At 42.1% G+C, this 24,331-nt stretch overlaps 1 protein-coding gene across 1 annotated transcript in view; it reads right to left on the reverse strand.

Annotated features, from left to right (window-relative positions):
• Positions 1–24,331, reverse strand: part of LOC122924736 (arylsulfatase B-like) — a 199,411-nt gene that overhangs the window by 64,381 nt on the left and 110,699 nt on the right. Inside the window, exon 5 of the mRNA XM_044276112.1 lies at positions 18,810–19,053. Coding sequence (XP_044132047.1) covers positions 18,810–19,053 — 244 coding nt within the window. The remainder of the gene's footprint in view (positions 1–18,809; positions 19,054–24,331) is intronic.

Here is a 24,331-nt window from a genome sequence, read left to right on the forward strand (position 1 = left end):
AGGACGGCTCTACCTCCTGGTTTGGGATGGCCAGGTGCACCTATCTGATGTCGCACTCAAGGCACCTAAGTAGTAAATCAAAAAAGAAGGATGGGCACTCTAATATCCGGAACCAAAAAGTTTAATATAATCACAATATTAGTACATATATAAAATAAAGATATGTAAGATTGTTCCAATCAGAAATGTATACGTGGACAATCTGTTAAATATCTTCAATAAGTATATAGAAAACAGGCCTGTCACCATAAAATAGACTACACAATAAAATCTTACAAAATAATAAATTAAAATACTGATAGTAGCCGCTGGAAATACGTAATGAGCTAGTGCAGGTTAAATGGAAATGGAACCGCTGGTGGTTGCCCAGTCAGATCCACTCAATCTGCAGACAAGTAGAGACTCCTAAGGTAGTGGAGTGTTGACCGAGCAATTATATTCAGTATACCTGTTATCTGTAAAATAAATAAATGTGAACAATCACAAAATCCCAATGTGCTAATAATAAAGAAACAGTCCTAATAGTAATGTGAATAATAGAAAAAATTTGAGAAAGGAATCCAAGAAAAATCCAGGAAAAATCCGGAGTGCAATCTCATGTGATTAATCCAAATCCATCTGTATAAATGAATATTCAGCATGCATAAAAATCCTATGGCATTAAATCTAATGTGTTGAATTACTGTGCTTGAAATGATAAGTGAATGTTCAATTGCTACAGTCTTTCTTAGATTGCCCACAAACCGCAGAGGTTCAACAGTGTTAGCGATACAATGCTGTTATATCTGTGGCCGCTTGCATATGGATATAACTTTGTGTTCCAATGTTACAGTCTCGGTGGTTTCAATTTGCCACTGTAGGCACAATTACCTAGCAGAGGACTATAATGCCGGATGTTCGGTAATATTCGCTACTATCTAAGGTGTCATGCAATGCAATGGTACTCACGCTTGGTAGTGTCCGGTCTGTGGCATGAGTGCAAGGCACGCTTACCTTGCAGGCGCAGATTACGAGATTGCCTTACTATTATATCCCGGATCTGTATAGTCCACTTTAGCTGTTATAGAGGTCCGGTAGCAGGTCACAAGTCTCTCTCTGTTTTCGCCGTAGTTGGTTCCCAGTTTGCACTTCTCTTTGCAATGGGCGTTTCTCCTATCCTTCACATCGCCCGAGCAGCTAGTTTGATAGCACCGGCTGTGTTGTATTATCCGTAGGTTACCAGACTATGGCCAATAGATCTGGAGTTAGTTTTTTTCGGTGAAAGCGCTTTCTCTAGATAACAGTTCTATTGTTCATCTAGTTTTGCCGGTACATTGCCAGGGTCCAATACTTTATCTTTCCACGCCAGACGCGTTTCGAAGGTTAGGCTACCTTCTTCCTCAGTGGCTTTAGTAAGAACTGTCTGGCTTTCCGGCTTTTATTCCTCTGGCTATCAGAAGGGCTCTCTGTTAACCCTGAAATGGATCTTGTGGATCTGGAACCTTTTTTGTCATGTTGCATTTTCATTATATTTCCTTTGCGGTATTTAAGGGTTCATGCGTTTTTTGCTCCACATTTATTTCAGCTTATCTCCAATAATTTCGATAGGGTTACTTTTGTGAAAGCTAATTATATTCTCACATTTGTTGGGTTCTTATTTCCAGTATATATTGGAGAGTCATGCATCCCAGCAGCAAATGTATATTTGTTATTATATCAATAGTCATGTACAGAATGATCACATAACCATGTTCTAACATATCATTTAAGGTGACCAAGGGAGTATAAGGTCGCTGATAGCACTTGCTTATGTGGTATATATAAGTAATCATAGTATACATCACTCGATAATTTTTATACAAAAAGTCAAAAAATAACTACATATTCTGTAAGATAAAAACCAATAAAATTTATTCAATTTTTATAAAATATAAAATATTAAATCTTATTAAAAGACATATATAGGTATTCATGTGAATGAATTAGGGAGATATATGAAGGACTGAACGGATGGTGCCCTTAGTGTAAAATCTGGGATACAATCACTAACCCCATATACTTCATTAGTCCTGAGGAGTGCAGTTTCTAATAGGTCGCTGACCTTTCATGATGTAATTGGGCTGGGAGCCCATCGACCAGGAGGGGTCACAGTGCTGATAATCAGCCAGACTGGTACCCCCCATGATCCAAGGGCACCCAACCCATTAAAGGAATCCGAAGATTTCGAGTTCGGCGTTGAGTCCGGCTGGTGCCAGGCTGCCGAACTCGAAAATTCTCCTTGATTCCGCCCTGGACATTCGGGCGATATGGTTCCCTCCCCTCCAGTGCCGATCTAACTGTTCGAAGGCTGCAAATGTCATGGTTTTTGGGTCCTGGTTGTGGACCAGTTTAAAGTGTCTGGACAATACGTGCTTATCATATCCCTTTTTAATATTATTTATATGTTCCGCTATTCTTACTTTTAGTGGTCTTTTAGTTCTTCCTTTGTATTGTTTGCCACACGTGCATTCAATTACATATATAACGTTTGAGCTATTACATGTCAAGAGTTTTTTAATTTCAACGGAGAAGGTGTTTTGAGTTGAGTTCACTCGTGTAGTTTTCCTCGCAAAAGATGTAATTTTGCAGTTCGCACAGCATCCACATCTGTGGAATCCGCTTCTTTTGAGCCAGTTGTTAATGGATCCGTTGGCTCCTATTTTCTGTTTAATAGATGGCGCTACTTTTAAGCCCAGATTGGGTGCTTTAGTATATACTATCTCCGGTACTAGCGGAACTAAAGGGCCTATGATTTTGTCCTTCTGGATCAGATGCCAGTGGTTTTTAATGATCCGCTCGATTTTTTTATGTTGTATGTTATAAGGTAATATTATACGGAACTTTTCTTCACTGGTTTTTGTCTCAATATCAATCTGATTGGGCACAAAGAACTGGTTTCTGTCCATTTCCCTGACTTTTTGTAAAGCTTTATCCACCACTGTATCTGGATAATTTTTAGCCAGGAATTGTTCCCTCATGTTGGTAGCTTCCTCTTCAAATTTATCCTCATTAGTGCAGTTCCTCTTAATCCTCCGAAATTGTCCTTTAGGTATGTTCATCAACCATGAAGGCAGATGACAACTGGAATAGAGGATAAAGCTGTTTTTTGCCACTTTTTTCTGGTAAGTGGTACACACATAGTGATCCACTTGAGTGGTAATCAATAGATCAAGGAACTCTGTATGCTCTGGGTTGATATTTGAAGTAAATTTGAGGTTATAATCATTATTATTGATCTCTTCTAAGAAGGAAGATAAGTCCCCTTCATCGCCCTGCCAGATAAAGATGACATCATCGATAAAGCGCTGCCAGAGCACCAGATCCGACCCCAGCTTGGGTGATATGGTCTCTAGTTCCCACTGTGCCATAAATAGGTTGGCATAGCTGGGGGCGAATCTGGTGCCCATGGCAGTGCCCCGAATCTGGAGGTAATATGCCCCCTCAAAGAAAAAATAATTGTGTGTGAGTATGTGTTCAACACCCTCGGCCAAATATTCTATTTGTTTAGTATTTAGATTTCCGTAATTATTAAGTTGCGATTTCATATTATTTATGCCCTGTTCATGGTTAATAACGGTATAGAGCGATTGTACATCCAAGGTTCCTATACGCCAATGTGGCTCCACCCGCAAGTTCTCCAAAAGTTGGACAACTTGCGTGGTGTCTTTGATGTAGGCGGGAATCTTCTTGACCGTAGGTTGAATCAACGCCGAACTCGAAATCTTCGGATTCCTTTAATGGGTTGGGTGCCCTTGGATCATGGGGGGTACCAGTCTGGCTGATTATCAGCACTGTGACCCCTCCTGGTCGATGGGCTCCCAGCCCAATTACATCATGAAAGGTCAGCGACCTATTAGAAACTGCACTCCTCAGGACTAATGAAGTATATGGGGTTAGTGATTGTATCCCAGATTTTACACTAAGGGCACCATCCGTTCAGTCCTTCATATATCTCCCTAATTCATTCACATGAATACCTATATATGTCTTTTAATAAGATTTAATATTTTATATTTTATAAAAATTGAATAAATTTTATTGGTTTTTATCTTACAGAATATGTAGTTATTTTTTGACTTTTTGTATAAAAATTATCGAGTGATGTATACTATGATTACTTATATATACCACATAAGCAAGTGCTATCAGCGACCTTATACTCCCTTGGTCACCTTAAATGATATGTTAGAACATGGTTATGTGATCATTCTGTACATGACTATTGATATAATAACAAATATACATTTGCTGCTGGGATGCATGACTCTCCAATATATACTGGAAATAAGAACCCAACAAATGTGAGAATATAATTAGCTTTCACAAAAGTAACCTATCGAAATTATTGGAGATAAGCTGAAATAAATGTGGAGCAAAAAACGCATGAACCCTTAAATACCGCAAAGGAAATATAATGAAAATGCAACATGACAAAAAAGGTTCCAGATCCACAAGATCCATTTCAGGGTTAACAGAGAGCCCTTCTGATAGCCAGAGGAATAAAAGCCGGAAAGCCAGACAGTTCTTACTAAAGCCACTGAGGAAGAAGGTAGCCTAACCTTCGAAACGCGTCTGGCGTGGAAAGATAAAGTATTGGACCCTGGCAATGTACCGGCAAAACTAGATGAACAATAGAACTGTTATCTAGAGAAAGCGCTTTCACCGAAAAAAACTAACTCCAGATCTATTGGCCATAGTCTGGTAACCTACGGATAATACAACACAGCCGGTGCTATCAAACTAGCTGCTCGGGCGATGTGAAGGATAGGAGAAACGCCCATTGCAAAGAGAAGTGCAAACTGGGAACCAACTACGGCGAAAACAGAGAGAGACTTGTGACCTGCTACCGGACCTCTATAACAGCTAAAGTGGACTATACAGATCCGGGATATAATAGTAAGGCAATCTCGTAATCTGCGCCTGCAAGGTAAGCGTGCCTTGCACTCATGCCACAGACCGGACACTACCAAGCGTGAGTACCATTGCATCGCATGACACCTTAGATAGTAGCGAATATTACCGAACATCCGGCATTATAGTCCTCTGCTAGGTAATTGTGCCTACAGTGGCAAATTGAAACCACCGAGACTGTAACATTGGAACACAAAGTTATATCCATATGCAAGCGGCCACAGATATAACAGCATTGTATCGCTAACACTGTTGAACCTCTGCGGTTTGTGGGCAATTTAAGAAAGACTGTAGCAATTGAACATTCACTTATCATTTCAAGCACAGTAATTCAACACACCAGATTTAATGCCTTAGCATTTTTATGCATGCTGAATATTCATTTATACAGATGGATTTGGATTAATCACATGAGATTGCACTCCGGATTTTTCCTGGATTTTTCTTGGATTCCTTTCTCAAATTTTTTCTATTATTCACATTACTATTAGGACTGTTTCTTTATTATTAGCACATTGGGATTTTGTGATTGTTCACATTTATTTATTTTATAGGTAACAGGTATACTGAATATAATTGCTCGGTCAACACTCCACTACCTTAGGAGTCTCTACTTGTCTGCAGATTGAGTGGATCTGACTGGGCAACCACCAGCGGTTCCATTTCCATTTAACCTGCACTAGCTCATTACGTATTTCCAGCGGCTACTATCAGTATTTTAATTTATTATTTTGTAAGATTTTATTGTGTAGTCTATTTTATGGTGACAGGCCTGTTTTCTATATACTTATTGAAGATATTTAACAGATTGTCCACGTATACATTTCTGATTGGAACAATCTTACATATCTTTATTTTATATATGTACTAATATTGTGATTATATTAAACTTTTTGGTTCCGGATATTAGAGTGCCCATCCTTCTTTTTTGATATAATGACTCTTTGTCTGGGGAGCAACCATTAGGAGCAATAAAATAGCCTCCGTCCTCGCAAACGGATCAGTTTAATTCTAATGCATTCTGAATGGAAAAGGATCCGCTCAGAATGCATCAGTTTGCCTCCGTTCAGCCTCCATTCCGCTTTGGAGACTGACAACAAAAAGCCGCTTGCAGAGTTTTGGTGTCCGTCTGATTAAACTGAGCCAAACGGATCCGTCCTGGCACACAATGTAAGTCAATGGGGACGGATTCGTTTTCTATGACACAATCTGGCAGAACAGAAAACGGATCCGTCCTCCATTGACTTTCAATGGTGTTTAACCACCTCCGGACCGCCTAACGCAGATTTGCGTTCCGGAGGTGGCAGCCCTGCGCACAGTCACGCATATATGCGTCATCTCGCGAGACGCGAGATTTCCTGTGAACGCGCGCACACAGGCGCGCGCGCTCACAGGAACGGAAGGTAAGCGAGTGGATCTCCAGCCTGCCAGCGGCGATCGCTCGCTGGCAGGCTGGAGATCCAAATTTTTTAACCCCCTAACAGGTATATTAGACGCTGTTTTCATAACAGAGTCTAATATACCTCCTACCTGGTCCTCTGGTGGTCCCTTTTGTTAGGATCGACCACCAGAGGACTCAGGTAGGTCAGTACAGTCGCACCAAACACCACACTACACTACACTACACCCCCCCCCCCGTCACTTATTAACCCCTTATAAACCCCTGATCACCCATGATCACCCCATATAAACTCCCTGATCACCCCCCTGTCATTGATCACCGCCCTGTCATTGATCACCCCCCTGTCAGGCTCCGTTCAGACGTCCGTATGATTTTTACGGATCCACGGATACATGGATCGGATCCGCAAAACGCATACGGACGTCTAAATGGAGCCTTACAGGGGGTGATCAATGACAGGCGGGTGATCACCCATAAACACTCCCTGATCACCCCCTGTCATTGATCACCCCCCTGTCATTGATCACCCCCCTGTAAGGCTCCATTCAGACGTCCGCATGATTTTTACGGATCCATGGTTACATGGATCGGATCCGCAAAACACATGCGGACGTCTGAATGGAGCCTTACAGGGGGGTGATCAATGACAGGCGGGTGATCACCCATATACACTCCCTGATCACCCCCTGTCATTGATCACCCCCCTGTAAGGCTCCATTCAGACGTCCGCATGATTTTTACGGATCCATGGATACATGGACCGGATCCGCAAAACACATGCGGACGTCTGAATGGAGCCTTACAGGGGGTGATCAATGACAGGCGGGTGATCACCCATATACACTCCCTGATCACCCCCCTGTCATTGATCACCCCCCTGTAAGGCTCCATTCAGACGTCCGCATGTGTTTTGTGGATCCGATCCATGTATCCATGGATCCGTAAAAATCATGCGGATGTCTGAATGGAGCCTTACAGGGGGGGTGATCAGTGACAGGGGGGTGATCACCCTGATCACCCCCTGTCATTGATAAAACACATGCGGACGTCTGAATGGAGCCTTACAGGGGGGTTATCAATGACAGGGGGTGATCAGGGTGATCACCCCCCTGTCACTGATCACCCCCCCTGTAAGGCTCCATTCAGACATCCGCATGATTTTTTACGGATCCATGGATACATGGATCGGATCCACAAAACACATGCGGACGTCTGAATGGAGCCTTACAGGGGGGTTGTGGATCCGATCCATGTATCCATGGATCCGTAAAAAATCATGCGGATGTCTGAATGGAGCCTTACAGGGGGGGTGATCAGTGACAGGGGGGTGATCACCCTGATCACCCCCTGTCATTGATAACCCCCCTGTAAGGCTCCATTCAGACGTCTGCATGTGTTTTGTGGATCCGATCCATGTATCCATGGATCCGTAAAAAATCATGCGGATGTCTGAATGGAGCCTTACAGGGGGGGTGATCAGTGACAGGGGGGTGATCACCCTGATCACCCTGATCACCCCCTGTCATTGATAACCCCCCTGTAAGGCTCCATTCAGACGCCCGCATGTGTTTTGTGGATCCGATCCATGTATCCATGGATCCGTAAAAAATCATGCGGATGTCTGAATGGAGCCTTACAGGGGGGGTGATCAGTGACAGGGGGGTGATCACCCTGATCACCCCCTGTCATTGATAACCCCCCTGTAAGGCTCTATTCAGACGTCCGCATGTGTTTTGTGGATCCGATCCATGTATCCATGGATCCGTAAAAAATCATGCGGATGTCTGAATGGAGCCTTACAGGGGGGGTGATCAGTGACAGGGGGGTGATCCGGGAGTCTATATGGGTGATTACCCCCCCTGTCATTGATCACCCCCCCTGTCATTGATCACACCAACCCCCCCCCCGGAAATTTTTAGTTTGTTTTTGTTTTTTCTTACTAAGTCTCATATTCTACTAACTTGTGTCAAAAAATAAAATCTCACATGGACGCACCATACCCCTCACGGAATCCAAATGCATAAACATTTTTAGACATTTATATTCCAGAATTTTTCTCACGCTTTAGGGCCCTATAAAAGCCAGGGCAGTATAAATACCCCACATGTGACCCCATTTCGGAAAGAAGACACCCCAAGGTATTCGCTGAGGGGCATATTGAGTCCATGAAAGATTGAAATTTTTGTCCTAAGTTAGCGGAAAGTGAGACTTTGTGAGAAAAAAACCAAAAAAATCAATTTCCGCTAACTTATGCAAAAAATAAAAAATTTCTAGGAACTCGCCAGGCCCCTCATTGAATACCTTGGGGTGTCTTCTTTCCAAAGTGGGGTCACATGTGGGGTATTTATACTGCCCTGGCTTTTTAGGGGCCCGAAAGTGTGAGAAGAAGTCTGGGATCCAAATGTCTAAAAATGCCCTCCTAAAAGGAATTTGGGCCCCTTTGCGCATCTAGGCTGCAAAAAAGTGTCACACATCTGGTATCGCCGTACTCAGGAGAAGTTGGGGAATGTGTTTTGGGGTGTCATTTTACATATACCCATGCTGGGTGAGAAAAATATCTTGGTCAAATGCCAACTTTGTATAAAAAAATAGGAAAAGTTGTCTTTTGCCAAGATATTTCTCTCACCCAGCATGGTTATATGTAAAATGGCACCCCAAAACACATTCCCCAACTTCTCCTGAGTACGGCGATACCAGATGTGTCACACTTTTTTGCTGCCAAGGTGGGCAAAGGGGCACATATTCCAAAGTGCACCTTTCAGATTTTGCAGGCCATTTTTTACACATTTTGATTGCAAGGTACTTCTCACACATTTGGGCCCCTAAATTGCCAGGGCAGTATAACTACGCCACAAGTGACCCCATTTTGGAAAGAAGACACCCCAAGGTATTCCGTGAGGGGCACGGCGAGTTCCTAGAATTTTTTATTTTTAGTATAAAGTTAGCGGAAAATGATGATTTTTCTTTTTTTTTCTTTTTTCCTTACAAAGTCTCATATTCCACTAACTTGCGACAAAAAATAAAAGATTCTAGGAACTCGCCATGCCCCTCACGGAATACCGTGGGGTGTCTTCTTTCCAAAATGGGGTCACTTGTGGCGTAGTTATACTGCCCTGGCAATTTAGGGGCCCAAATGTGTGAGAAGAACTTTGCAATCAAAATGTGTAAAAAATGCCCTGCAAAATCCGAAAGGTGCACTTTGGAATATGTGCCCCTTTGCCCACCTTGGCAGCAAAAAAGTGTGACACATCTGGTATCGCCGTACTCAGGAGAAGTTGGGGAATGTGTTTTGGGGTGTCATTTTACATATACCCATGCTGGGTGAGAAAAATATCTTGGTCAAATGCCAACTTTGTATAAAAAAATGGGAAAAGTTGTCTTTTGCCAAGATATTTCTCTCATCCAGCATGGGTATATGTAAAATGACACCCCAAAACACATTCCCCAACTTCTCCTGAGTACGGCGATACCAGATGTGTGACACTTTTTTGCTGCCAAGGTGGGCAAAGGGGCACATATTCCAAAGTGCACCTTTTGGATTTCACCGGTCATTTTTTACACATTTTGATTGCAAAGTTCTTCTCACACATTTGGGCCCCTAAATTGCCAGGGCAGTATAACTACGCCACAAGTGACCCCATTTTGGAAAGAAGACACCCCAAGGTATTCCGTAAGGGGCATGGCGAGTTCCTAGAATTTTTAATTTTTTGTCGCAAGTTAGTGGAATATGAGACTTTGTAAGAAAAAAATAAAAAAATAAAATCATCATCATTTTCCGCTAACTTGTGACAAAAAATAAAAAGTTCTATGAACTCACTATGCCCATCAGCGAATACCTTAGGGTGTCTACTTTCCGAAATGGGGTCATTTGTGGGGGTTTTCTACTGTTTGGGCATTGTAGAACCTCAGGAATCATGACAGGTGCTCAGAAAGTCAGAGCTGTTTCAAAAAGCGGAAATTCACATTTTTGTACCATAGTTTGTAAATGCTATAACTTTTACCCAAACCATTTTTTTTTTTGCCCAAACATTTTTTTTTTTTATCAAAGACATGTAGAACAATAAATTTGGCGAAAAATTTATATATGGATGTCGTTTTTTTTGCAAAATTTTACAGCTGAAAGTGAAAAATGTCATTTTTTTGCAAAAAAATCGTTACATTTTGATTAATAACAAAAAAAGTAAAAATGTCAGCAGCAATAAAATACCACCAAATGAAAGCTCCATTAGTGAGAAGAAAAGGAGGTAAAATTCATTTGGGTGGTAAGTTGCATGACCGAGCGATAAACGGTGAAAGGAGTGTAGTGCCGAAGTGTAAAAAGTGCTCTGGTCATGAAGGGGGTTTCACCTAGCGGGGCTGAAGTGGTTAAGACGGATCCGTCTTGGCTATGTTACAGATAATACAAACTGATCCGATCTGAACGGATGCAGACGGTTGTATTGCCCATGAGCTCCATTACTGCAGAGATTCTGCTGAAGATCTTATCAGCTGTATTCAGAATCACAATCCCTGACAAGTAGGAGAGGAGGATGAGGCAGCTCTTTACCTCAGTGCCCTGAAGTTACTTGTCCTGCTGTGTGATTAGGACAGGTTCTGTCTGTATTAATAGGACAGCGGACATTTTATTTCTCCTAATGATTGCTCCCTAGACAAAACGGACTATTATAACTAATGAAAGGTATTTTGGAATATATTTATACTACTGAGCTGGTTGCAGATGCTGAGGTTCATCCTTCAACTTCCATTATCCATATCAACTGTTAGAAGTTATAATAGTTACAGGAAGAAATCTGCAGGAGAACAGACACCCCCATGAGAAGGACATGCTCCCTGAGCTGCCAGGCTGAAATTGGAGCAATGAATGGGGAGATCTCTGGACCCATGTGAGGTACGGGGCTGGTTCTACCTTTGTCTGTGAAGGTTCTCATTTATCCAGGTCATGGTATATATCTAAAGAATAAATCAAGGCAACTGGACGTACTGTAGATTTCTTGAAAACGTTTCACTCGTTCTTCCAACGAGCTTTCTCAATTCTGAGTGTCTGTACAAGAATTCTCTGGGAATAAATATGTAACTGAATCAACATCTTGTAATTATAACTAGCTCCTAATTGGAGTCAGTAGGTGATAAAGACTTCCCAGAAAAAGGTGTCAAGACAGCATTGTATGATTCCCACCATCCTCTAGACCACAAACTGGGAGTCATCCAGACTCTACACCACCGGGCAGAGAAAATCCCCACCAGCACAGAGGCCAAGGCGAAGGAACTCAAACACCTCAGAGGGGCACTTAAAACTTGTGGGTATCCAGTTTGGGCCTTTGTCAAAACAGAAGGAAGAAGAAGAAAGAGCACCAAGACTACCAGTGAGGGCGAGAAGCATGACAGACGCAAGAATATGGTCATCCCATATGTAGCTGGGGTGTCTGAGAAACTCAAAAGGATTTTTAATAAACATCACATCCCTGTTTGCTTTAAACCCAGCAACACAGTGAGGCAACAACTGGTTCACCCCAAAGACCCAACGCCTAAACACAAGATGGACAACATTGTGTACGCAGTCCAGTGCAATGAGGAATGCTCAGAACTGTATATCGGCGAAACAAAACAACAACTACATCAGCGTATGGCTCAGCATAGAAGAGCCAAAACCTCTGGTCAAGATTCAGCTGTGTACTTACATCTAAAAGGAACAGATCACACATTTGAAGACAGTCAAGTACGTGTTTGGATAAGGAGGCCGATTGGTACAAACGAGGTGTGAAGGCGGCCATCTACGTAAAAATTGAGAAGCCAAGCTTAAATAGAGGCGGGGGGGGGGGGGGGGGGTTAGACATCTATTGTCTGCCACATACAATGCTGTCTTGACACCTTTTTATGGGAGGTCATTATCACCTACTGATTCCAATTAGGATAATGGAATCGACACCTTTGACCCCATGCTGGGTATAATGACCTCTGACCCCATGATGGGTATAATTACCAGTTGTTGATTCAGTTACATATTTATTCCGAGAATTCTTGTACAATCACTCAGAATTGAGAAAGCTCGTTGGAAGAACGAGTGAAAAGTTTTCAAGAAATCTACAGTAATCATATTCTATATGATGTCTGATTTTTATTTTACAATCAAACATGGGATAACCCCTTTGAAGGGAGAGATTACCAAAACAGTAGTACATTAGAAAATTGCTATTTATGCATTTTCGTGTGCTTCTTTGTAGGTTTCCGAAGGGAAATCCAAGCTTTAACCCTAAAGTTCTGGGAGTTTTGGGGGGAGTATATTAGTATATTCAGCCTAGACTATACTATAGACAAAGGTAAAAGTAATGATTTAATATTGCTAGCTCAATTACCCAACAAACCGTGGACATAGACTAGTTACAATTTACAGAAAAGCTTCTAAATATCACTGATTTTTCATGTTCAGAGAGCTCAGATAATCTAGTTGTCCTTTAAGAAAATTCAAGAATTTATATCCTTGACATTTTAGTTGTGTGATAAAATTTTCTTTGGCTTTCAAACATCAAGCAATGGTAACGTGAGCATTTCTACAATTTTTTTTTTAACCGCCGCTCTTGGGAATACATCACGTTTAGTGCTGCTAAGGATTACTCATGTTCATTTAGATCCCGCACACCTAGGGCGTACACACACCAAACAGGCAGTCCAGGTGACATAAAATCCATAAAAAGGTTTACACAAGCACTACTGATGTAAGAGATTGAAGGATTGTCAAGGCTATAGATATTGATGACTTAACCAAGCTACGCCAAATTTGGTTCAGTACAACCGCGGCCGGCCTGGTCCTTTCAGTTGTAAAGTTGTAATATGGATGGTAAAATACTGCTGTATTAGGGCTGTATGAAAGTGACCAAGATAACTCTATATGTCCGTTATTGGGATAAGAACACGATGAATCAATTGACTGTAAGCATCTTGAATGGCGTGACATTTTACAGTGCTAAAAGCTGACATGCCTTATTAACCCCTTGGCGACATCTACTTTAAACATGGCGCCCCTTCAGGAGATGTGCAGACGCCATTGCCGATTGGTGACTAAACCGAGCATTGCTCATGATCGGAGACAACTCCGATCAGACGTTTAGCTTCTCAGATGCGGTTGTCAATTGTGATCACAGCATCTCAGAGATCATTTGGAGGGAGAGGGCTAACTAAGACGCCCGAAAAGCTTACCTACAACGAGATTGCGGAGCTGTTCAGTTGCTACGGCAGCCTGAAGCCTTCTGAAGGCTCTCAGGCCCGCTGCAGTAAAGTCAATGATTTTACCATAGACTTCTAGGGTGACTAAAAGAAAGTTATAAAAAAAATAATATATATTTTATTTATTTATTATATATATATTTATTGGAGGGCACTCTGCTATCTGATGTTGCACAGAATGATCAGATGTGTATTTATATAAAAATACACATTTATTATCAAAAATACATAAAAATAAAAATGGAATAGTAATAGGAATAGAAACAGAAATAAAAATCGTTACAGATTGTTATCCCTTCACGTAACTATATCATAGTGAGCTAAACATGTATGTTGGTTTGCAGCCTCACAATAGAAGGTTGGCAATAGTTTATATGCTGTGAGGGTGCAAATCTGCTTTCAATCTCTAATAAAGAAAGTATCAAGAAAAAAAATTAATGTAATGACATAATCCTAAAAAAGCTGATCACTCTCTCCCATTGGCCAGAAAAAAAGATAAAAATAAATAAATATAGCTCTATATCAAATGTCCACAATTTGCAGGCAGAAAGAATTCCAATCCTCCTTTTGATATTCTTGCAACTGACATATAGTGGACAAATAACCAGTCTAATATTTATACCAGCATGTCTTGGGTTTGTAGTCCCACTGGTAAATAAATTGACACTATGTTAGAAGTATTATTGAGTAATATTGAATCTCTTCTATAGTAATAACATAGTGTCACTTGTGTCTAGTTTATTTATAATCGTAGCAGTTGTTTTGTTGCCACATTAATCATTTGATATTCTTGTTACAAGCACGCTCTGTCGGTCTGAGCGGACCGCCTCTGTGTCCATGAACGCCCGCTGAAGATCACCGGCTCGGCTCTTCTGGCTGAGAGATGTAAGCGTAGATGCCGCCGATTCCCACTGTTGCGCTATAGCGATCTATAATATTCAATTCAATAGTATGAATAGCCGCAGTTTGTATACCGCATCCTCAAATACATTGCTCCAAGGTACCAAGGTCTTCAGTGGTGAGCAGTGTGTATTTGCTTGCTGCACTTTAAAGGGTAATTCCTTAGTTGGAGCAGGAGAGATATCTACGATACCCATACATCTAAAAAAACATGGACTGAAATACGTCTATAGACAGGTTTAATGCCAATCTACCACAGATAAAAAACTATTTGTATATACCTCTAAAAACCTTAATACCTAACCCTTAACTTTTTTAGAGGTATATACAAATATTTTTTTTTATCTGTGGTAGATTGGCATGACCCTTTAAAATACAGCAAGCAAATACATACTCCTGGCTGTTATGGGCCATGACAACCACACAAAGTCCAGGGAGCGCAGGTACAGCATGCACGCCAAGCACACTCTGCTTTTAACCCCGTCTGGTGCCATTACAGCTTTCATCGGATCCAGGGATGCAAGTACCAACATGCATGCTGAGCCCACTATATACTTCTCCTGGAGCCAAATGGCTACTGGTAGGTGCAGTTTTATACTGACTTTAAAACCAGCCTCCAGGGCATACTAACTGGTCAGGTGTGCATGACTGCTTGGAGATTGCCACGCCTCCAATATATACTACAAAGAAAAAATATGGGGGATTCAGCCCGCACAACCCCTAGCAGGTGCAGATTGCTATGGCGAAATACAGATACAAACGCAAAAACACAAAATGTAATCGCACTCTGCAACCAGCACTCTGCCCTGCCTTTATGCTGGATGTTGAATAAGGCATTGGTGTACATTTTGGCCAAAGCGTAATAAGCCACTCACCACGTCAAGGTCGCCTCCATGAGTGGTCCCTAACACTAGTTCCTACGTGTTCAAGTAACCGCTTCCCAAACACGTGGGACGCTGCACCTGCCGAGTCGGTGATCTTCAGCGAGTATTCAAACTCAGCTACTTCCTGGACATTGAGGTGGTCTGTTCAGACAGAGGCTACTTTCACACTGGCGTTTTGGTTTCCGTTTGTGAGATCCGTTCAGGGCTCTCACACGCGGTCCAAAACGGATCAGTTTTGCACTAATGCATTCTGAATGGAAAAGGATCCGCTCTGAATTCATCAGTTTGTCTCCAATTAGTCTCCATTCCGCTCTGGAGGCGGACACCAAAACGCTGCTTGACAAAACTGAGCCAAACGGATCAGTTCTGACACACAAAGGGACAGATCCGTTTTCTCTGACACAATCTGGAACAATAGAAAATTGATTCGTCCCCCATTGACTTTCAATGGAGTTCATGACGGATCCGTCTTGGCTATGTTACAGATAATTCAAACAGATCTGCTCATGACGGATGCATGCGGTTGCATTATTGTAACGGATGCGTTTTTGCGGATCCATGACGGATCCGCCCCAAAATGCGAGTGTAAAACTAGCCAGAGTGGTAATGTACACAGCGGGCTTGTAACAATAATATCAAATGATTAATGTGGCAACAAAACAACTGCTCGCCTCCTTCTCTCAGAGCGCCTGCGCCGAATCAAGACAGGCGCGCGATTTTTGAAATGCAAACAGGGCCAGCCGAGAGGAGGAGATCGCTGCTAGCCCTGTCAATCAACAAGAGGAGGGGGCGTTTTTTTGCGGCTGCTACCAGCAAGTAGACGCCCTACTTGCTGGTAGACAGGTAATTTGCATATTATAAAAGTACGTTTTTTGCCTTATCTACAGAACGAAAATGATTAATAACATAATGTATAGATATATCGCAGGATAGGGATTATAAGTACCCAAAAAAAAAAATATAAAGTTTAGTGGGGTAACAGAAGCCCTTTAAGAGGCCTGCACCTCTGTAATATTTCACACATCATACTCCAGTGCACTTCTAAATAAGACTAGCCTATAAAAGACAGTCTTAATTAAGACCCCCATAGAGTTATAGTTATTCTTCTGCATATGGTCAAGTTGTCAGCCTGGGTCCCATGGCTGCCCTGAATTATATTTGTCTATGGTCTACTGACCTACACACAGCGATTGTCATGAAGAGGGCGAGCTGACGAGGGTGAACTAATTACTATTTTATCAATTTACAAATTGTACAAAATAGGAATCCCTATTGATAACATCGCCCAGGCTGACCAGGCTATAGTATTGACCTGACACATCAGTTATTTTAATTGTCACTTCTGGAACCTAAAATCTGCAGACCATTAAAGAACTGAATGATGAAAACTCTGTTTGGGCTATAGAACATGTGGGATCCAGGGTTGCCAACCGTCCAGAAATTCCTGGACAATCCGTAAAAATTGGTTGACTTTTTTCCTGTTTCATGAAAAATAATATTTAGGTGGTTGACTAGAATATTTTGGTGGCAATTATCATCATTTCACAGCTCTCAGTAACTGCTGGTCATGATTTATTATCAGTATATTAAGCTATAGATGTGTAATACTTTACATTTATTGTGGTTCTCCAATTTGTCCGTAAAAAATGTTGGCTCTCCGTGATTTTGAGAGAAGTTGTCCAGAAAAAAAGAAAAATTCTGGTTGGCAACTCTGGTTGGATACTGGGTGGCTGATTTTCACAGCATTAGGCCTCATGCACACGGCCGTTGTTTGGGTCCGCATCCGAGCTGGCTCGGATGCGGACCCATTTGCTTCAATGGGGCCGCAAAAAATGCGGACACCACTCCGTGTGCTGTCCGCATCCGTTGCACCGTTCCGTGGGCCTGCAAAAAAAAATTGAACATGTCCTATTCTTGTCCGTTTTGCGGACAAGAATAGGCATTTCTACAATCGGCTGCTCGTTCCAGGCACACGGGTGGCTTCCGTTTTTTGCGGTCCGCAAATAGCGGATCCATGTTCCTGTTTTTTTTTACATCCACATCTGTTCCATTTGTCCACAAATGTTGTAGGTTGTATTTCAGTGTGTCTTCAGTTTTTTTGGGGGCGGTCCGCAAAAGAAAAACCTGAAGGCTGTAATTCTTGAAATTTTATATATACAGGTTTCCCAGAAACCATCCGCAAAGAAAAAACGGATGCAGAGGACATACGGCTTCCGTTGGTCATCTGCATTTTTTGCGGACCCATTGACTTCTATGGGTCTGCAAACCGTTTTTTGTGGACAAGAATAGGACATGCCATACTTTTTTTGCGGACGTGAAACACGGACAGCGGACGTGGACAAGAAATGGATGAGTCCACCGCATTTTTAACGGATCCATAGAAATGAATGGGAAACCATCAGCAAAAAAACAGAACGTGGGCCGCAAAAAAACCACTGCTGTGTGCATGTAGCCTTATCCTGTCTAGTCTCATAATACTTTTCAGTTTATTTCTTTGTTGCTCACATGTGTTACTTTATTTGGCTTACACGTCTTCTTTGGGTTATCTTGAAAGTCAAGATGGAGGAATATTCAGTTCCAGCTAGACTATCTTTAAAGTGTACTTCATAAGCACTTCATACGCTCTTGTCCTCTGTGGCGTGAAACCTTTCCCTTCAAAGCTGTGTTGTTAGCGCTGCAGATCCTCCACCTTCACTCACAGGGATCTGTTCTCATGGGCGGCCATGTGACAGACACAGTACAGCTGCCGCCCAGTCCTGGTCCCTCTTTCTTTATAAGCCTCCTCCTAACACTGAAGACACAGCTTTCTAAAATCAGCGCCAATGCTGTTCCGATTACAGGACTTGATTAGTTATTGTCTAAAGACACACAAATAGATGTAATAGCCTTTCTGGGTAATAGTCATTTTAGCTGTAACTACAATCTATTTATCCCCAGCAGGTAGGAGCCAATAGGCCGCATCCTATTCTTTCCCATAGGCTGCATTCACATGACTGTATGTGTTTTGCCCTCCGCAAAACACGGATCCACAAGAAACATGGCTGACATCTGTGTTGCATCAGTATATTTGTGGATCCATTGTAAGAATGCCTATCCTTGTCCGCCAAACGGACAAGAATAGGACATGTTCTATCTTTTTTGCGGGACTACGGAACGGACATATGGATGCGGACAGCACACGGTGTGCTGTCCACATTTTTTTGCGGACCCACTGAAAGGAATGGGTCAACATCCTATCCGCAAAAAATGCGGATCGGATGCAGACCAAAAATACGGTCATGTGAATGCAACCATATGGAAAAGAACGGAGTGTGCAGCCAGAAAATAAATGAAGCTAATACAAAACGTACAACAAATTAGCAGTTGCACGTTTTACCAGGTTGTTAAGTGGATCATGACAGGTATGCTTGAAGAATACTAAATAAAAGGCTAATAAACGCCCTTTACCTTATCACAAGTATAAAAAAAACTACCTGATGGTTTTCCACACATTGAATCCATCCAAGGGCTTGGTACCATTAATAGTTCCTCCAGACAGATGCACTAATGTTGGCAGCCAGTCCGAAATATGGATCAGTTCTTTACTAACGACACCTTTCTGCTTCAATAAGGGGCTTGTGACAAAGCCCACTCCTCGTACTCCACCTTCCCAAAGGGTCCACTTTCTTCCACGTAAAGGCCAGTTGTTGCCACCAGCCAATGTCTGCCCACCATTATCTGTAACAGAAAAAAGTTGGGAAAACAATAAATGTCACGCTTGATTAGCACTACAATGAAATGGGCACACAAAAATAAAACTTAGCCCACTTCCAGGCACTGGTTGGCACCTACCTGTGACTGAAGGTCTGGCTCATGTACATTTTTTCTGTGGAAGACATTTGCCTGTGGAAGGGACCACCCTGAAATGGGCCTTCTCTCCAGGATGTCTCCAGTATGTACATCATTGATCAAATTGGGGCCTTGATTTATCAAGACAGGTGTGTGCTATGCTGGTCTTAATGGGCTTCTGGAGCAGGCATTTCATTTTTGATGAGGCACAGACTTTGTCATAAACTAGATGCCTCTCCTGGCAGTTTGTGTGCCAAACTGAAATCTACTCCAGTCCGCAGCTGGCGTAGGCATCAGTTATTATTCATGCCAGTTTCTGGTGTAAATTATTATAGATGTTCCGAGGCCAATGGCTCGCCTAGCGTAAAAATGCCAGTTCAAACTAAAAAAGTTTCAAAAGCATTTCAAAAAGTCACAAAGCAGGGTTTTCTGGTGTAGGGTAAATGATAAATCCCCCCCCCCCCTGTATGTTTAGACTTCTGACTATGGGATTGAATGATTATAAATAGATGATGGCTCCTCTAACAGGCAACGTCTCTTTCCGTACGTTGTGGTCAAGCTCCTTATAACGGCTTGCAGGTGCCCATTAAGCATCGGCGTTATGGCCTATGGCAGCTTACATCTGACTAATAAAAACCTGACAATTCATTCATTTCTTGCCTAAGTAACAAGGCTTTTTTGGTTCCTGTAATTATTGTGAAAGTGTCCTTGCAATTTGAATTGACTCCATGTTTCGCAATGTGTCCAACCTTGACCTCAACCAACCTAGACTTTTGCCCATGGTAAGCCATTATCTGTCCCTCCAATCAGCCGTCTGAAGAGGCCACGGAGCTCTGGTGAGTACTTAGACCTCTTCCTGGGTCAGTGACGTCATGTTCATCAGTCACATTGTCTAAGCGCAGCTCAGTCCCATGCAAGTGAATGGAGTTGAGCTGAAATACAGAGCACAGAACTGTGAGGAGGCTGCAGCACTCACCAGAGTGCCGCGGCCTCCACAAACAGCTGATCGGCGGGGGTGCGGCTGTCGCACCCCCATCGATCACATATTGATGGCCTATCCTATGAAAGTCTCAGACAACTCCTTTAATGTGAGGAACTGACAGTCGAACAAACATTTTAGTACAGTAGTACATATACAGAAAGTAAATTTATAACACAGAATAATATATAAAAATACAACAAACACATATTCTCTATGTAGAGCAAGGTTTTTCACTCAGCCATGACATTTATGTGGATCAGTGACGATAATTACAGGATTGCACATACATATGTAAAGGACAGAGGACGGGTGGGTACTTTTCACTCTACTCATTCCAAGAATACCACATTATTAGGTCTTTCATATGGCTGGTAAATTCCTGAAAACTAAGCAGAAAATAGTTACAAAAAACACACCTAAGAAAGCTATAGGAAGTGACCATTCACTTTCCAGCTGAATATGCCTGTGCTTTCTATCGTCCACATTACAAACTGCAATTTAACGTATTAATGTAAGAATCTATACTAATAAAAGCCCTGTGTATGTGGTGTCCGTGCGTGTGTGCCGATTTGTTAAGTGCACATGCGCGGCTCGCTGACCAATCGGCACGCATGTACGGACACCGCCTTCAGCGCCCATACATGCGAGTCCGGCGGCAGTCTCTGTGAGTGGTGGTGAGAGGCCATATCAGTGGGCAGTTCTGATCTCCAATCGGTTACCATGGCAGCCAGGAGTCACACTACTGAAGTCCTGGCTGCCATGGTATGTTAGTGTGCAGAGAGCAGCATTATACTCACGTGCGCCGTGGCCGCCGGTCGCTCCTTTTTCTGTCTGTGCGGCGCATTGCTAATGCTTATAGCATTAGCAATGCGCCGCACAGACCAATGAGAAGAAGGAGCAACCGGCGGCCACGGCGCACGTGAGTATAATGCTGCTCACTAACATACCATGGCAGCCAGGACTTCAGTAGCGTGACTCCTGGCTGCCATGGTAACCGATCGGAGCCCCAGCATTACACTGCTGGGACTCCAATCGGAACTGCCCACTGCCACCAATGATGGGGGGGAGGAGGGGGACCCTGTGGCCACTGCCACCAATGATGGCAGTTCTTTAAAGTATGTGTTCATGCAGATGGCAGAGGGAGCATGCACACACTCCTGATACACAGCTGTTACTGAATTCACCCACATGTGTGGCCCTTAAGACGGATAAACCTACATGTGTTGAGGGAGTCAGGGGTGTAGCTGTAGGTGGTGCAGGGGTAGCAGTCTCTACCTGTCCCATGAGCCTAAGGGGGCCCAAAGAAAACACCAATATTAACTCCTTAAGGACACAGCCAAATTTCACCTTAAGGACCAGGCCATTTTTTGCAAATCTGACCAGTGTCACTTTAAGTGGTGATAACTTTAAAACGCTTCGACTTATCCAGGCCATTCTGAGATTGTTTATTCATCACATATTGTACTTCATGACACTGGTAAAATGAAGTAAAACAAATTTATAAAAAAATACCAAATTTACCCAAATTTTTTTAAAAATAGCAAATTTCCAAGTTTCAATTTCTCTACTTCTATAATACATAGTAATACCTACAAAAATAGTTATTACTTTACATTCCCCATATGTCTACTTCATGTTTGGATCATTTTGGGAATGATATTTTATTTTTGGGGGATGTTACAAGGCTTAGAAGTTTAGAAGCAAATCTTGAAATTTTTCTGAAATTTTCAAAAACCCAATTTTTAGGGACCAGTTCAGGTCTGAAGTCACTTTGCGAGGCTTACATAATAGAAACCACCCAAAAATGACCACATTCTATAAACTACACCCCTCAAGGTATTCAAAACTGATTTTACAAACTTTGTTAACCCTTTAGGTGTTCCACAAGAATTAATGGAAAATAGAGATACAATTTAAAATTTTGGCAGATTTTCCATTTTAATATTTTTTTTCCAGTTACAAAGCAAGGGTTAACAGCCAAACCAAACTCAATATTTATGGCCCTGATTCGGTAGTTTACAGAAACACCCCATTTGTGGTCGTAAACTGCTGTACGGGCACACGGCAGGGCGCAGAAGGAAAGGAATGCCATACGATTTTTGGAAGGCAGGTTTTGCTGGACTGTTTTTTTTGACACCATGTCCCATTTGAAGCCCCCCTGATGCACCCCTAGAGTAGAAACTCCAAAAAAGTGACCACATTTTAGAAACTACGGGATAGGGTGGAAGTTTTGTTGGTACTAGTTTAGGGTACATATGATTTTTGGTTGCTCTATATTTAACTTTTTGTGAGGCAAGGTAACAAGAAATAGCAGTTTTGGCACCGTTTTTATTTTTTGTTATTTACAACATTCATCTGACAGGTTAGATCATGTGGTATTTTTATAGACCAGGTTGTCACGGACGCGGCGATACCTAATATGTATACATTTTTTTTTTATTTATGTAAGTTTTACACAATGATTTCATTTTTGAAGCAAAAAAAAAATATGTTTTAGTGTTTCCATAGTCTGAGAGCCATAATTTTTTCAGTTTTTGGGCGAATACCTTGGGTAGGGTATGATTTTTGCGGGATGAGATGAAGGTTTGATTGGCACTATTTTGGGGTGCGTGTGACTTTTTGATCGCTTGCTATTACACTTTTTGTGATGTAAGGTGACAAAAAATGGTTTATTTAGCACAGTTTTTATTTTCAATTTTTTACGGTGTTCATCTGAGGGGTTAGATCATATGATATTTTTATAGAGCCGGTCGATACGGACGCGGAAATACCTAATATGTATACTTTTTTTTTTATTTATGTAAGTTTTACACAATAACAGCTTTTTTAAAACAAAAAAAATGATGTTTTAGTGTCTCTGTATTCTGAGCCATAGTTTTTTTTTTTTTTGGGCGCTAAATATGGTTTATTTAGCACAGTTTTTTTTTTTTACGGTGTTCAAATGAGGGGTTAGGTCATGTGATATATGTTTATAGAGCAGGTCGATACAGACGCGGAGATACCTAATATGTATACTCCCCACCCCCCCTATTTTTTACCACTTTTTTTTTTACTTTATTTGGGGAAAATGACGTTTTTGTTTATTTTTACTTGAAACTTTTAATTTTTTGGGGGGAAACTTTATTTTTTCAACTTTTTTTTCACTTTATTTTTTTTGTCCCACTTTGGGACTTGAACTTTTGGGGGTCTAATCCTTAACAATGCATTCCAATACTTCTGTATTGGAGTGCATTGGCTGTATGAGTAATACAGTGAGTATTACTCATACAGCTTCTGGCCTGTGAGATCCAGGGGGCTGGATCTCACAGGCTCATCACCGGAAGGCAGCGCGATGCCTTCCTTAGGCATCACGCTGCCTTCCATGCCATCGGGTCCCCCCTACAGCCGCATGGGACCCGATGGCACCGCCACCGCAATAGGTAAAAGTAGGCAATTGCCGACATGGGAGGCGAGGTGCCTGCTCAATGATTTGAGCAGGCACCGGCTTCCGATCACCGCCCGCCGGTGAGCAGAAATACACAGGGCGTACAGGTACTCCCTGTGTCCTTAAGTAACAGGACATACGGGCGTACCTGTACGCCCTGTGTCCTGAAGAGGTTAAAGAAAGCACATAGTAGGTGTGGGCCCTGTTAGAAATATTGCACTGGGGCCGAGGATCTCCAAACATGTGACTACAGCTTAAAGGGGTATTCTCATCTTAGACATGTATTTAAATAAATGCACCAGTCTCAAGAACGGGGTTCCCTGACCTCCTTCCCATCTGGGTAGGTGGCAGCTGCATCGAGACAGAGAATGAATGGAGAGGTGACTGGGAATGTTTTCTCACAATTTACTTGAAGCCAATAGATACTGGTGGAGAGAGCTGCACAGATGTGTGTCCAGCGCCCATTCATGTTCCTTCTGATCAGGCAGGACCGAGATCAGCGGACCCCTGCTCTGTAGATAGGTGTAGGTCCCAGAGGTAGAACTTGCATCTATCAGACATTTATAGCATATTCTATAGATATTAAACAAATGTCTAAGTTTGGAATACTCCTTTTTTAATGAAAAGACATTACAACTTTCTCATAAACTTGGTTTGAAAATTCCTCACCATCTCCACCTACTCTCAGAGCATGGAAACCTGTGCAGACCTCATATTTATCATATCTGAGAGCTTGCTACAAGTTATAAGTCAATCATTAT

Source organism: Bufo gargarizans, chromosome 1 (assembly GCF_014858855.1).
Source record: "Bufo gargarizans isolate SCDJY-AF-19 chromosome 1, ASM1485885v1, whole genome shotgun sequence".
In the NCBI taxonomy this organism is placed as follows: domain Eukaryota; kingdom Metazoa; phylum Chordata; class Amphibia; order Anura; family Bufonidae; genus Bufo; species Bufo gargarizans.